The 12627-nt window shown below is 40.9% G+C and overlaps 1 protein-coding gene and 1 pseudogene across 1 annotated transcript; one reads left to right on the top strand and one right to left on the bottom strand.

The window, feature by feature from the left end:
* Positions 1-5789: 5789 nt before the first annotated feature.
* On the top strand, positions 5790-6664 carry LOC149382964 (dirigent protein 22 pseudogene; annotated as a pseudogene).
* Positions 6665-6827: 163 nt separating this feature from the next.
* SCL3 (scarecrow-like 3) lies at positions 6828-8806 on the bottom strand. Its single transcript, XM_089628580.1, has 2 exons — positions 8442-8806; positions 6828-8360 (listed from the first exon to the last, which is right to left on the bottom strand). Exon 2 carries the CDS (start codon positions 8319-8321, stop codon positions 6996-6998), a length of 1326 nt encoding a protein of 441 aa, XP_089484706.1. The 5' UTR covers positions 8322-8360; positions 8442-8806; the 3' UTR covers positions 6828-6995.
* Between the last annotated feature and the right edge of the window lie 3821 nt (positions 8807-12627).

Raw genomic sequence — 12627 nt, 5'->3', positions numbered from 1 at the left:
GACCGAGGAAGCTTTGGACCCCTTTTACAGAGATTGGAGGCGGTAATCTCTCGATAGTAGAAATTTTAGCACGATCCACCTCCAACCCTTCTTCGGAAATTCGGTGGCCAAAGACGATTCCTTCTTTCACCATGAAGTGACACTTCTCCCAATTGAGCACCAGATTCGTCTTTTCACACCTGGCGAGTACTCTGGATAAAATTCTCGAGACAAAGATCAAACGAGGGGCCAAAAACAGAGAAATCATCCATAAATACCTCAATTGTTCTTTCTACCATATCAGAGAAAATGGCCATCATGCACCGTTGAAATGTAGCCGGCGCATTGCAAAGCCCAAATGGCATTCGCTTGAAGGCGAAGGTACCATAAGGGCATGTGAATGTAGTTTTCTCTTGATCCTCAGGCGCGATGGTGATTTGATTGTACCCGGAATAGCCATCGAGGAAGCAATAATACTTGTGTCCGGCGAGACGATCAAGCATTTGGTCAATGAAGGGAAGCGGAAAATGGTCTTTCCGGGTGGCGTTGTTGAGCTTCCGATAGTCCATGCAAATCCGGAACCCGGTCACCGTGCGGGTGGGGATAAGCTCGTTGTTGTCGTTCTTGACCACCGTCATTCCGCCCTTCTTTGGAACACATTGCACCGGACTCACCCACTTGCTATCGGAGATGGGGTAAATCACGCCGGCGTCTAGCCACTTGAGAATCTCATTCCTCACCACCTCTTTCATGGCTGGATTGAGTCGTCGTTGATGCTCGACCGAGGGGCGGTGATCGTCCTCCAAAAGAATGCGGTGGACGCAAAAAGAGGGGTTGATTCCCTTGATGTCAGAGAGCGTCCACCCAATCGCCGCCTTGTGATCTCGTAGAACTTGTAGAAGCTTCTCCTCTTCCCTCTTGTTGAGGTGATTTGAGATTATCACCGGGATAGTGGATTCGTTGCCAAGGTAGGCGTATCAGAGGTGAGCCGGCAACTCCTTGAGTTCTAGAGTTGGTGGCTTTTCGATGGACGGCGGAATTCGAGCTTGGCTCTCCCCCCAACTTTCAAAGAATTTTCTCCGGAATGGCTCGGATGCATCCATGTATCTTGCGTGACCTATTGCTTCACATTCAACAAACTCATTAGTAAAATCGAATGAGTTCAAGAGACATACCTCGAGTGGGTTCTCGGATCGGTTAGAGAAGTCGGAGATGATGGAATTGCACATGTCGATCCGGAACACGTCATCGCTAGCTCTCGGGTACTTCATGGTGTTGAATACGTTGAAGATGACCTCCTCATCTTGTACCTTTAGCTTTAACTCTCCCTTTCGGACATCTATAAGAGCTCATCCGGTTGCAAGGAATGGCCGCCCGAGGATGATTGGAATGTCTCGGTCCTCCTCCATATCAAGCACCACGAAGTCGGCGGGGAAAATGAATTTGTCGACTTTGATGAGAAGATCCTCTATCACTCCTCGTGGATACTTGATGGAACGGTCTGCCATCTGAAGCGTGATCCTCGTCGGCTTCACTTCTCCGATGCCGAGTTTTCGGAAGATGGAGTAAGGCATCAAGTTGATGCTTGCCCCTAAGTCGCATAACGCCCTCTCAAAGAAAGTGTCGCCAATCGCACACGGCACAGTGAAGCTCCCCGGATCCTTTAACTTTTGTGGAAGCTTCTGTTGAATGATGGCACTACATTCCTCGGTGAGGGTGATTGTGCTACAATCCTCGGTCTTTCGCTTGTTGGAGAGGATGTCCTTCATAAATTTTGCATAAGCCGGCATTTGCTCAAGGGCGTCGGCGAACGGGATATTGATCCGGAGTTGCTTGAACACATCGAGGAATTTGCCGAACTGCCTGTTGAGCTTCTCGTCCTTGAGTCGTTGAGGAAATGGCAGCTTCGGGTGCACAATCGAGGGCAGCTGTGGAGGTAGTGCGGTCGATGTAGAAGGCTTTTCCTCGTCAAACTTCCATTTCTTCTTATCCATGCTGTCGATCACCTTCCCGCTTCTGAGGGTGATGGCGTTGACTTGTGACCTTGGGTTTACATCTGTATTGCTCGGTAGAGTTCCCTGAGGTCGCGAGTTCACTACAGTCGATAGTTGCCCCATTTGCGTCTCGAGATTTCGGATCTGAGCCGATTGATTTGAGAGTGCCGTCTTCGTGTCGTTCATGAATTCGATGGTGGAATTCACGAAGGCGGTCGTCGACGTGGCCAGATTAGCTATGAGCTCATCCAGATTGGTCTCGTTCTTGTAAGATCGGAATGGTGGTGCTTGATATGGCGGTGGTCGGGGCTGATTCTGAGGCGGTCGAGGCTGAGCCTGCGGTGCGGGTTGCATTGGCATGCTATTCTGGGGACCGCGACATCCCCCATTCTGATAGTTGCTCCTCGGGTCTTGATTATAGTTGTTATAATTCTGGTTGGGCGGCCGATTGCTGACAAAATTTGCTTGTTGGCCATTGTCCCCTTGCGCGCACTCGTCGCTAGAATGAGGGCCGACACACTAGAAGCACTGTTCGGGAGTAGGGGCTTGGACAGCCTGAACTGTGGCTTTCTGCCTGTGGAACGTTTTGGTGAGGTCGGCCACCTGTGTCGCGAGAGCTTTCATCAATTCCATCTCTGGTGTGACTGGCTCGCGCTTCTGAATCCTTCGCTCGGAAGGGCATTGGTCGTTGTTGTACGCGAGCTCCTCAAGGATGGCATGAGCTTCTTCCTCGGTATTTTGGAAGAAGGATCCTCCCGCGGCGATGTTGACGAGGGTGCGCGTTGAAGGAGAGAGGCCGCCGTAGACGATTTGCATCATCATCCACCCTTGGATGCCATGGTTAGGACACTTCCGCTGCAGCTCCTTGAAGCGCCCCCAAGCTTCAAATAAGACTCACCATCGAACTGGGAGAACGAATGGATTTCGTTACGCCTCTTATGCATCTTCTCGAATGGGAAGAACTTCGAGATGAACTTCACGCGCAAATCCGCCCACGAAGTGATGGAGCCAGGAGGGAGCGAGTTGAGCCAAGTTTTGGCTCGATCCCGCAGAGAGAACGGGAAAAGGCGGAGGCGGATCGCTTCGTCAGAGATGTTATGGAGCTTGAACGTGTTACTGATCTCGACGAAATTGGTGAGATGGTCTTGCGGGTCTTCGGCCGGTGATCCCGAAAATTGGGATTGTTGCACCATATGGATCATGCCGGTTTTGATTTCGAAATTCTGATTACTCGCAAGAATCGGAAGAACAATGGCCGATTGTGTGGCATCGGTCGAAGGTAGCCCGTATTGGAATAGGGTCTTGGGCTCCTCGGCGTTGTTCCTGTTTTCTTCCATCGCTCGTTCCTTTGATTCTTTTCGATTTTTCCTGCAAAGTTTTTCGATCTCGGAGTTGATTGGAACAAGAGCTGATGACCTGTCTTTTCGCATACACCTTCAATGCAAGAAAGTGACACAAAAAATTAAATATCAAAATTGAGAAATTAAATAGCAAGAGCAAGTAAATTCAATCGCTATTGTAGACGCAACGGCGCCAAAAACTTGTTGCAAAATAACTCGCGCACGCAAGTGTACGTGTGTCGCTCAAGTAATATAGAATGTAAATTCGAGTATCGTACCCACATGGACTAGTGAAAGAACGATTTCCTAAAACTTGATGCTAATTAACTCCAAGTAAAATTAAGAAGATGTTTGTAACAAGAGTAATAATAAAACTAAAACAAAGAGTTAAATACGAGTTTTGCAAGAAGAGAAGAAAAGGGTCACGATTTCACTGGAGCTACTAGGTCAGGGGGTTTTGGGCTCGAACAACAAATCTACTCCTATAAATGCTGATCTCACTCTGTCGAAAATATTCACTAGCCTCTCTCGAGTGATCTAGCAAACCTATGCAAATGACGGATTATTATCCTCTCGGCATCTAATCCCATTAAAACAATCACACGCAATGAAACAAGAGTTCGACGATTACACAAATTGCCTAGATTTTCTAACCTAGGATCAACTATGAAGCCATGAGTAGACGCACGATTATCGATTCTCCCTCGAGTAATAAACAACCCTAGATAACAGTTCTAATGGTGATCAAGCACTAGAAAACATTAAACATGATTCATGACAAGCAATTTAATAGATAGAGAAAACAAGCATAATCTAACCTAACAAAACCCTCTTCCTATTGTCAACCCTAGCTACATCGCAACCCCACAAAAATCTAGCCGCTAAAAGAACCCATGATAATCAAAACACAAAGCAAAATAATCAAGAGCAATACGATGAGCATGACAAGCAAAAAAAAATTCATATTGAAATTTAAACGAAGTTCAACAATATTTAAAAGGTAACAATGAAATAAAAGTAAAGGAAGACGGAGAAACAATGGTTGTGAGTTCAGGTGAGTCGCCGGAGTTGTCAATTCCAACGAATAACGCTCTCTCTCTAAGCAATGCTCTAAAAAACAACCTAAAAGCAATAAGGAAACTAAAAATAAAAGTCCAAAGTATGTTTTTGGGTTACAAGAGTGGTTTATATAGGAACTATAGTGAATTTCGGAGCTCAAATGGGCTTTTAATTGAATTGATTCAGCCCAAAATCTTCAAAAACGGAAACAAGTCACGCCAAAGTCGAAGCCTCTCGCGCCGCGCAAAACAAATGTCGCGGCGCGAGGATGTTGTCTGGAGACTGTCGTGGCGCGAGACACAGGGGTCGCGGCGCGAGGAATGCTGCTGGAGGAGTTACGCCAAAGCCGAAAGAACGTCGCAGCGCAAGGATAGATGGTCGCGGCGCAAGGTGCTCCAGAATTCTTCTTCTTATTCTTCTATGCTTCATTTTGACCCGTTTTTCGTCATAAACGCTTCCATTTGTCATCAAATATTCCGAGACTTCAATTAACACCATTTTCCTTAAATATGTTGCAGAAACTCACAATAACCGTTAAAAAGACTTAAGGGCTAGCTCAATTCAAGTCAAACGATGGCGGATTCGCACGTAAAATACGCGCTCATCAATTATCTCTCCTCAAAACACTACTAAAAGTGTCCAAAAACAAGCTACCTTATATTTTGGTCCAAATCATTGAAATGACTACTAGATCTGGCCATTTCCCTTAAATGGCCGATAAGGGTGAGGAAAAGATAGAGAGAATATACGAGAGTATATTGGAAGAGTTTTAGCGATATTAGGAAATAGTTTTGAGTGAAATTTTGTACAAATTTGGAAAGTAAAAATTTTGGATTTCAAAACTGTTGTGCTTTGTAATTTTCATTTGACATAGCGAAGATCTTCTTCGACGTAGACAAATTTTTTAACCAAGATGTATCTGTGTCTTTTGTATTTCCACTGTTGTTACATCTTGAGTTGCTAAGGGTTCAAGAAATCTGTTTTTGAAGACTTCTGTATAGAGGAACTAACACATTCATCATTATTTTCTAAAGCTAAAATAATGATCTAATCTAAAATAATATAAATCAGTGTAATCCTCTATAACTATTACGAAAGAAAACTTTCACACTATATGTTGCTCTCTAAATTAGATACTTCAATTAGTGTTTGTATTGTAGTATTACGACATTTGTAGATTATAAATAAATTACTGACAAAAAAGTCAAAAGTAATGATCACAAAACCGGTTCCTTGAAGACTACTCCACGAGTGACGAGACTTATTAATTAGTGCTTTTTATTTTATTTTATTATCATGTCTATAATCATATCACACCAGCTTTTAACTTACAACGACCAACCCAAAATCACTTTTGCACAATCCATTTATAAAAGGACCAACCCAATATCACACTCACAAAACACATTCACTTCTCACTCACTACAAAATTATTAAAAAAAAAAAAAAAAAAAAAGTATACTCAACAACATGACCGTTCTCTTCATCCTCAGCCTGATCTTAACCTCATTTTTCATCTCTACTAATGGAGGGTTTTTGAGCGAATCCAAGGCGCTTAACAAGACCGAAAAACTAAGCCACTTTCACTTCTACTTCCACGACGTTCTGAGCGGGAAAAACCCGTCCGCAATCAAAATAATCAACCCGCCGATCCCAAAGGCGGGCTTGGGCTTGTTCGGGGAAACCTTCATGATCGACGATGCTTTGACCGTGGGACCAGACCCGAAATCGAAGACCGTGGGAAGAGCTCAAGGCTTGTACTCGATAGCGACGCAAAAAAGCATTGCCCTACTCATGGTCATGAACTTCGCGTTTGTGGACGGAAAGTACAACGGAAGTTGCGTTAGTGTCCTCGGAAGAAACTCGGTTCTCGACGACGTTAGAGAGCTTCCGATAGTCGGAGGGACCGGATTGTTTAGGTTTGCTCGCGGATACGCTTTGGCTCACACGATTTCGTCCAATCCCAAAACCGGAGACGCCGTTGTCGAGTACAATGTTTATGTTTTGCACTATTCATCATCATCATCATCATCATCATCATCATCGTTACTTTTGGGTAATTATGTTTTGCATTTTGTGTTTTTCTTTGTTGCTTATTGAAGTGCCTTGATCTTGAAGTAACATGGCTTAAGTTATTCTAGCCAGTTTGCTTATTGCTTACAGCAATTTATGTATCCTAAATTCCTACACAGTTCTCATTCTGAATCGGTTTAATCAATCATGGCATGAAAAGAAAAGAAACACTGTTATCTGATTTTGAAATCCTATTATCAATATGAAAATGATCATCAAGTTTTGGACCTTCCATTATTGATAAGAAATGGATAAAAACTTGGTGGGTGTTTTGTAGTTAAATACGTAGAACACTACTAAATAACAAAGATTAGTACAAGACTAAGAAGAAACAAAAAGGTTATATGAAAACAGTGATCAAATAACAAAGAACACTACTAAATATATAAATTCTAACAGCTCTCCCGAGCCAAGCTATTCAATTAAATATTAGATGAGGAAATATTTAAAAACACATAAAAGTTTCTTGATAACATTCTTTTTACAAACAAGAACACCAAAATAAAAAAAGGAATTTTAGTCTCTCTCTTTCTTTCTCTCTAAATTATGATCACCTTCTAAACCTCCAAGCAGAGACAGAGAAGAGAGGCCTATCCTGCCAACAAATGAACAGACACCCGTTATCTTCCCTGATCTTATATCCACCGTACACGTGGCTCTGCCGTAGCAGCCGCGTAGCCATCATCATCCCCTGGTAGCTCAGCTGAACCCTCCCGAACCCGGCTGACTCGAGCCGAGCCGACCACTTCTCAAGCCGCTCATACCTCTCTTTCCTCTCCAAACCCTCACACGCAACAATATTGTTGATCTCCTCCCCGAAAACCCCCTTCTCCACGCGCCTACGCTCCGCCGAGCCACGCGCCACCGTAGACTCCAAACAGTCAAACAACGCGCCGTAGAAGAACAGCGCCTCCGAAATCCTCTCCATAAAACCAACGCCGTTGCTGTTCGATTCCTGCTCCGTCACGACCACGACCTTCGGCGAAAGTCCCCAGAGCGCCGATAAAAACCCGCCGGAGGAACCGTTCGGAGACAGAATCGAGTCCGGCGAGTCGACCCCGGTCTTCGGCGAGGACTCGCCGGAGAGGAGAGTGTGGAGACGGAGAACCGAGCTCACGGCCAGCGCTTCCCCGGTCTTCACCCTCAGGGACTCGAGATCTAGGGTTTCGAGCCGAGCCGCGACGACCGGGTTGAACCGGAACGGAACGTCGAGCTTCTCGGCCTCTTCGGCGAGCCTGACTCCGATCTGGTCGAGAACCTCGCGGTGTTCGTGCACGGCCGTGATTCGGAGGTGCGGTGGTCCCTCGGGCCGGGCCGAGAGGGTCTGGAGAAGGTCGATCATCTGGGCCGGGTGAACCGGGTTCAGATCGATGACGTGGACCATCTTCTCTCCCTCCATGGCCTCGAAGATCGCCTGGTTGGTGATGACGTAAGAGAGCTTCAGAAAAGGGCAGAGATCAAAGAAGTGGCGGTTCAGGCCGAGCTTCTCGGTCACGGAAACGGTTCGGGTCGAGTTTAGGGCCTTGTGAAGCCCGGTCCAGTTTTTCAGAACCCGGTCCGCCAAGGCCTCCGCGAAGTAGGCCACGATCCTCTGCATCGGGTCTCCGTCCGGGGACGTGAGCTTGGAAATCTGCTCGAGCCCGAAGTTCGCGCTGTCGAGGCTTCCGTTTGCCACGTGGCTCGCCACGGCGATTAGTTGCTGGATTAGGTACAGCCCTCTCTCCTCCGACTTGGGCTCGCGAGGGTTTTGGTGGTGGTGGTGACGTGGCGATCCCGGATTGGGCGGCTGGTTATGCTGTTGTTGCTGTTGTGGGAGAGGAAGGAATTGGAGCGGCGATGACGTCACCGATGACGACGATGGCTCGTCTTTGATCATTGTTGATGAAAATGGAAGTGGATTTACCAGAAACTCCCTCTGATTAAAAAAAAAAAGATTAGTAAGAAACAGAGGATTTAATTGGAGAAAAAGAGAATCAGAGATTCAAAGAATCATTACCTAATAATAACCGATCAAGCACCGAACGAAACTCAGATCATCAACTGGGCGTTCATCAATGAATAATACCCAGAGTTCTTATGTGCCCAAAAAGCCAAAACCTTAGAAGAATCGAACTGGTTTTTTTTACTTTCCAAGCCTCTAAAGAACTTGGAAAACTCTGTTTCTGATACAAAAAGTGAGAGCTGAGGAAGAGAAAGGGAGAGAGTGAGAGAGAGTTTATATTGACGAAAAAGCTATCGTCTTTAAGGACAAAAGTTGGCTCCTTGTTTTTTGTCGCGACTCGTTTGTTTGTCCACGAACGGCTTTCAGAAGAATATGGGAATTTCTGAAAAGCAGAGAGAGCGCTCTGTTTTTTCTTTTATATACAAATAATTTTCTTCCCTTCCCTCACTAGATATCTTGTTTTTTTTCTCTTTCTTTCTTTCTTTTAAAATTAATGTTTTTTTGTTGGCTTGTCAGGTAGTGAAGTGGATGGGAATAAGAGCTGGCGAAACTTTTGGTATTATGCGAAGCCAAACATGTCGTAACAAAACAAAGCAACAACCTTGGTTTGTTGGTTAGTGGGGTTTTGGGATTTCAAATCCCTCCAAAAACCTCCCATTTGGACTCTTTCCACAATTTCATCGCCAATTTGCCATAGCCTTTCTCACATCCCACTTTCTTATTCTTTCCTTTTTTCTTTCTCTCATACACGCATATAATAACGACAAACATCGCTAAAGACAAGAAGGGAAAATAAAGTCCAAAAGTAGATGGTGGTGGACACTTAACTTTTCCCTTGCGTTTGTGTTGTCTTGTTTCTTTCTATTTTCTTCTTTTACTTTTGTTCTTTGGTTTTGATTTGGAGCACTAGGGTACAAATATTTTATATCTTAAGGTCTTGCTATACAAAATTATGTTTTTTTTTCTTTTGTTTTTCTGTTTTGAACAAGAATTAAAATCTCACATCTCGTGATCGTACCGCACTTTTAATTTTAGGAATATCTCATATCGTATTGTGATATTTCGTAGTATTTGATGAACACACTACTACAAATGATGGATTATACAATCCACTTTCTACAACGCTTAACATAAGCGTTGTAGAAACTAGGGATTCTACAACGCTTAACATAAGCGTTGTAGAAACTTAGGTTGTGTTTGGTAGTTAACTCAAAAAGTTTTTTGTTTTTCTGTTTTCTAATTTTTGTAGTTGTATTGAAAAACTGTTTTGTAGTTGTTTTCAAAAAGTTGTTTGGTACAGTTTTCATTTTTGTTTTTGAGAAAGTGAAAAAACTGAAAAAAGTGTTTGGTATAGTTTTCATTTTTGTTTTTGAAAGAATGAAAAGAGAAGATGAGGAAAAAGATGAGAGAAGAGAAGAAAAAAAATTTCAAAAACACATTTTATTTGATTTCAGTTTTCTTTACTTTTTTCCAAAACAACTTCAAAAATTTTTGAAATTTTTTTCCGAAAACACTTTACCAAACATGTTTTCAATTTTTTCAACTAAAAAACTAAAAAACAGTTTTTGAGATGAGAAACAAACATGGCCTTAGTGTTTCTACAAGGCTTATGACTAAGCGTTGTAGAATCCAGGTGTTTCTACAACGCTTTTGGATAAGCGTTGTAGAACCTGGGTGATTCTACAACGCTTTTGCAAAGCGTTGTAGAAGAACTTAAATTTCAGATTTCCCACAACGTTAACACTATCCGTTGTAGAAGCTTCTACAACGCTTAAATATCTGTTGTAGAAGCTTAGTTTCTACAACGGATCATTAAGCGTTGTAGAAGGCTGTTGGATTCTACAACGGATTTTTAAGCGTTGTAGAAGCTTCTACAACGCAGGATTCTACAACGCTTAATAAGCGTTGTAGAAACATTCTACAACTGTTTTTAAGCATTGTAGAATCCTAGTTTTGTAGTAGTGACATTCGGGGTATCTCATACCGTATAGTAAACAGTACTTCGCACGATATACTGTCCAAAAAAGGGTATTCCGCGGGATATTTAAACAACCTTTTAATTAAGATTTTGTTTAAATTTAGGATACACAAAAAAAAAAATTTAAAATAAAATTTTCAACATTTTACACTTAAAATTCTAAATAGAGTACAAATCAATACACATTTAGATCAAATTAATTACAAATTACATCTTAATCACGTGAACAAATACTAAAAAATCAAAATCTATGTCTTCTTTTTCGTACATCGTAATTCCATTAACAACCATTCAAAAATCAACATTTAATATCTAAACCGGACGGAAAATCCATTAAAAAATTAACTAAAAAACATTAAAAATAAGACATGAACACTTACCTCGTGGAAATGACGGAAAACAGAGAGATTTGCGCAAAAATGAACATCCGGCGGATGGTAAATGAAGATCTCGAGCGAGATCAAGGGAGATGCGAGAAATATGACGAGATTTCGCGAGATTTTAATACACTTCGCGAGATATTCACGTACCCTTCTCGCAGTTCTTAAAAACGCGAGATCTCGCGCGAGATACCCCAATCTCACGCGAAATTTTAATCCTTGGTTTTGAAGGATACATAATTATGTTTCAGATGGAAACTTGAGAAATTAAATTAAGTATTATCTCATATTTGAAAAATCAAACTTCATATTAAATACTTTAGAAAATCGAATTTTTAGGTAGATAAACTGTTCAAAATACACTTCTTAAAAAATTTCGAAACGATTAGAAAAATTAAGGTAAAAACTTTAAAATCACTAGAAAAATAAAAGAAAAACTTTCGAAGATATAAAATAAAGGAAAAACTTTAAAAATAAAGGTGTTGTAAATTTGTAGCTAAAACTAAACTATAAAATTGGGATGCAGCCAACGTTTAGGAAAATATTCAATGACAATTATATTTGACTTGAATATCCTTATATTAAACATGTTATAATTAACAAAAAAAATGTAAATAATTAAAAAAAAAACTCGACAATTAATGACAATTAATGTACCAATGGTGAATTCCGACGGTATTCTACAGTTGTAGAAATGATTTTTCATCCAACACAATGAGTCTATTTTTGAAGCTCTCTTCGCCACGAATCCGTAAGATTTGGAATCACCTAATTTCGAGTTCATATTAGGAAAATATGGATTTGTGAAGTTTTGATTAAAAAAAATGTATGAGAGAGAAAGAGTGATGAATCACTATAGGAAAAAAAAAATGCGGCTGAAAGGACCAAATGAAAAATTTAAATGGCTTATTTAAGTGTCACCTCATCTGTTTGACTATTTTTTCAATAAATTTCCAAACGTTGGCTATTTCTAAAACGTGATGTTTGGAAACCTAGGAAGTTACAAAATTATTTTGACATTAGTGATTTTAAAGTTTTTTGTTGTGATTTTCAAATCATTTCGAAGATTTTGGCTTCTTCTAATGATATCGGAGTTTTTATTTTCATTTTTCTAGGGATTTCAAAATTTTTTAAAGAGTATTTGAGATGTTATATCTACCAAAAAACCGTAATTTTCAAGTAAGAGGTAACATACCTTGGTTTCCCTTTCAAATATCATATTTTGAGAAATGGTAAAGCTGTTAAGGGATTCATGTATACGTGTGTTTTTAAGGGTTCGACTAGTTGTCATGTTTGTTAGAATTATAAATCATGCACTTTTTTTTTTTGCAGTCTGTCATCTTTGCATAAGTTAATGTAAAGATGATATTTTGAGAAATGAAAGTAAGGGGTTTATGTGCATGTCAACATTATGGACTTTATTTGTGTAGCTATTTCAAGGGTTGGATAGTTTTTTTTTTGGATTATATTGTTATTAGTTGTCAATTATCATACTTTATTTGATTCATGCATGTGTTCGTATATGATAAAAGTATAGTAATTTCAGAAACAGAAGTATATGTAATAATTGAATTTTGCTGTGTATCCTGATAAAATTGCACCTATTATGATTTCATTAGTATTTAATAGCATGTGTATGCTAATTATTATATGATTAATTTGATAAGGTTCATTTGGCCTTTTTAAATAACCTGCGGTTCAGTACAATATAATATCAATGTTTCTTAACGTAATTAGCCGGAGAGATATTTGCTAGACAATGGGGTCCTACTATATTCATAAATCATATATCTTTATAACAAATTACATAAAGGAAAAAAAATGAGAGAAGTGAGAACCAAATATCACGCCATTGACAAACACCATGCTTTTACTTTGGAAA

The sequence above is a fragment of the Urtica dioica genome, chromosome 10 (genome assembly GCF_054948205.1).
Source record: "Urtica dioica subsp. dioica isolate 48M chromosome 10, U.dioica_male_clone48M_v1_H2, whole genome shotgun sequence".
NCBI lineage: Eukaryota > Viridiplantae > Streptophyta > Magnoliopsida > Rosales > Urticaceae > Urtica > Urtica dioica.
This window is presented reverse-complemented; position numbering and strand designations above follow the sequence as displayed.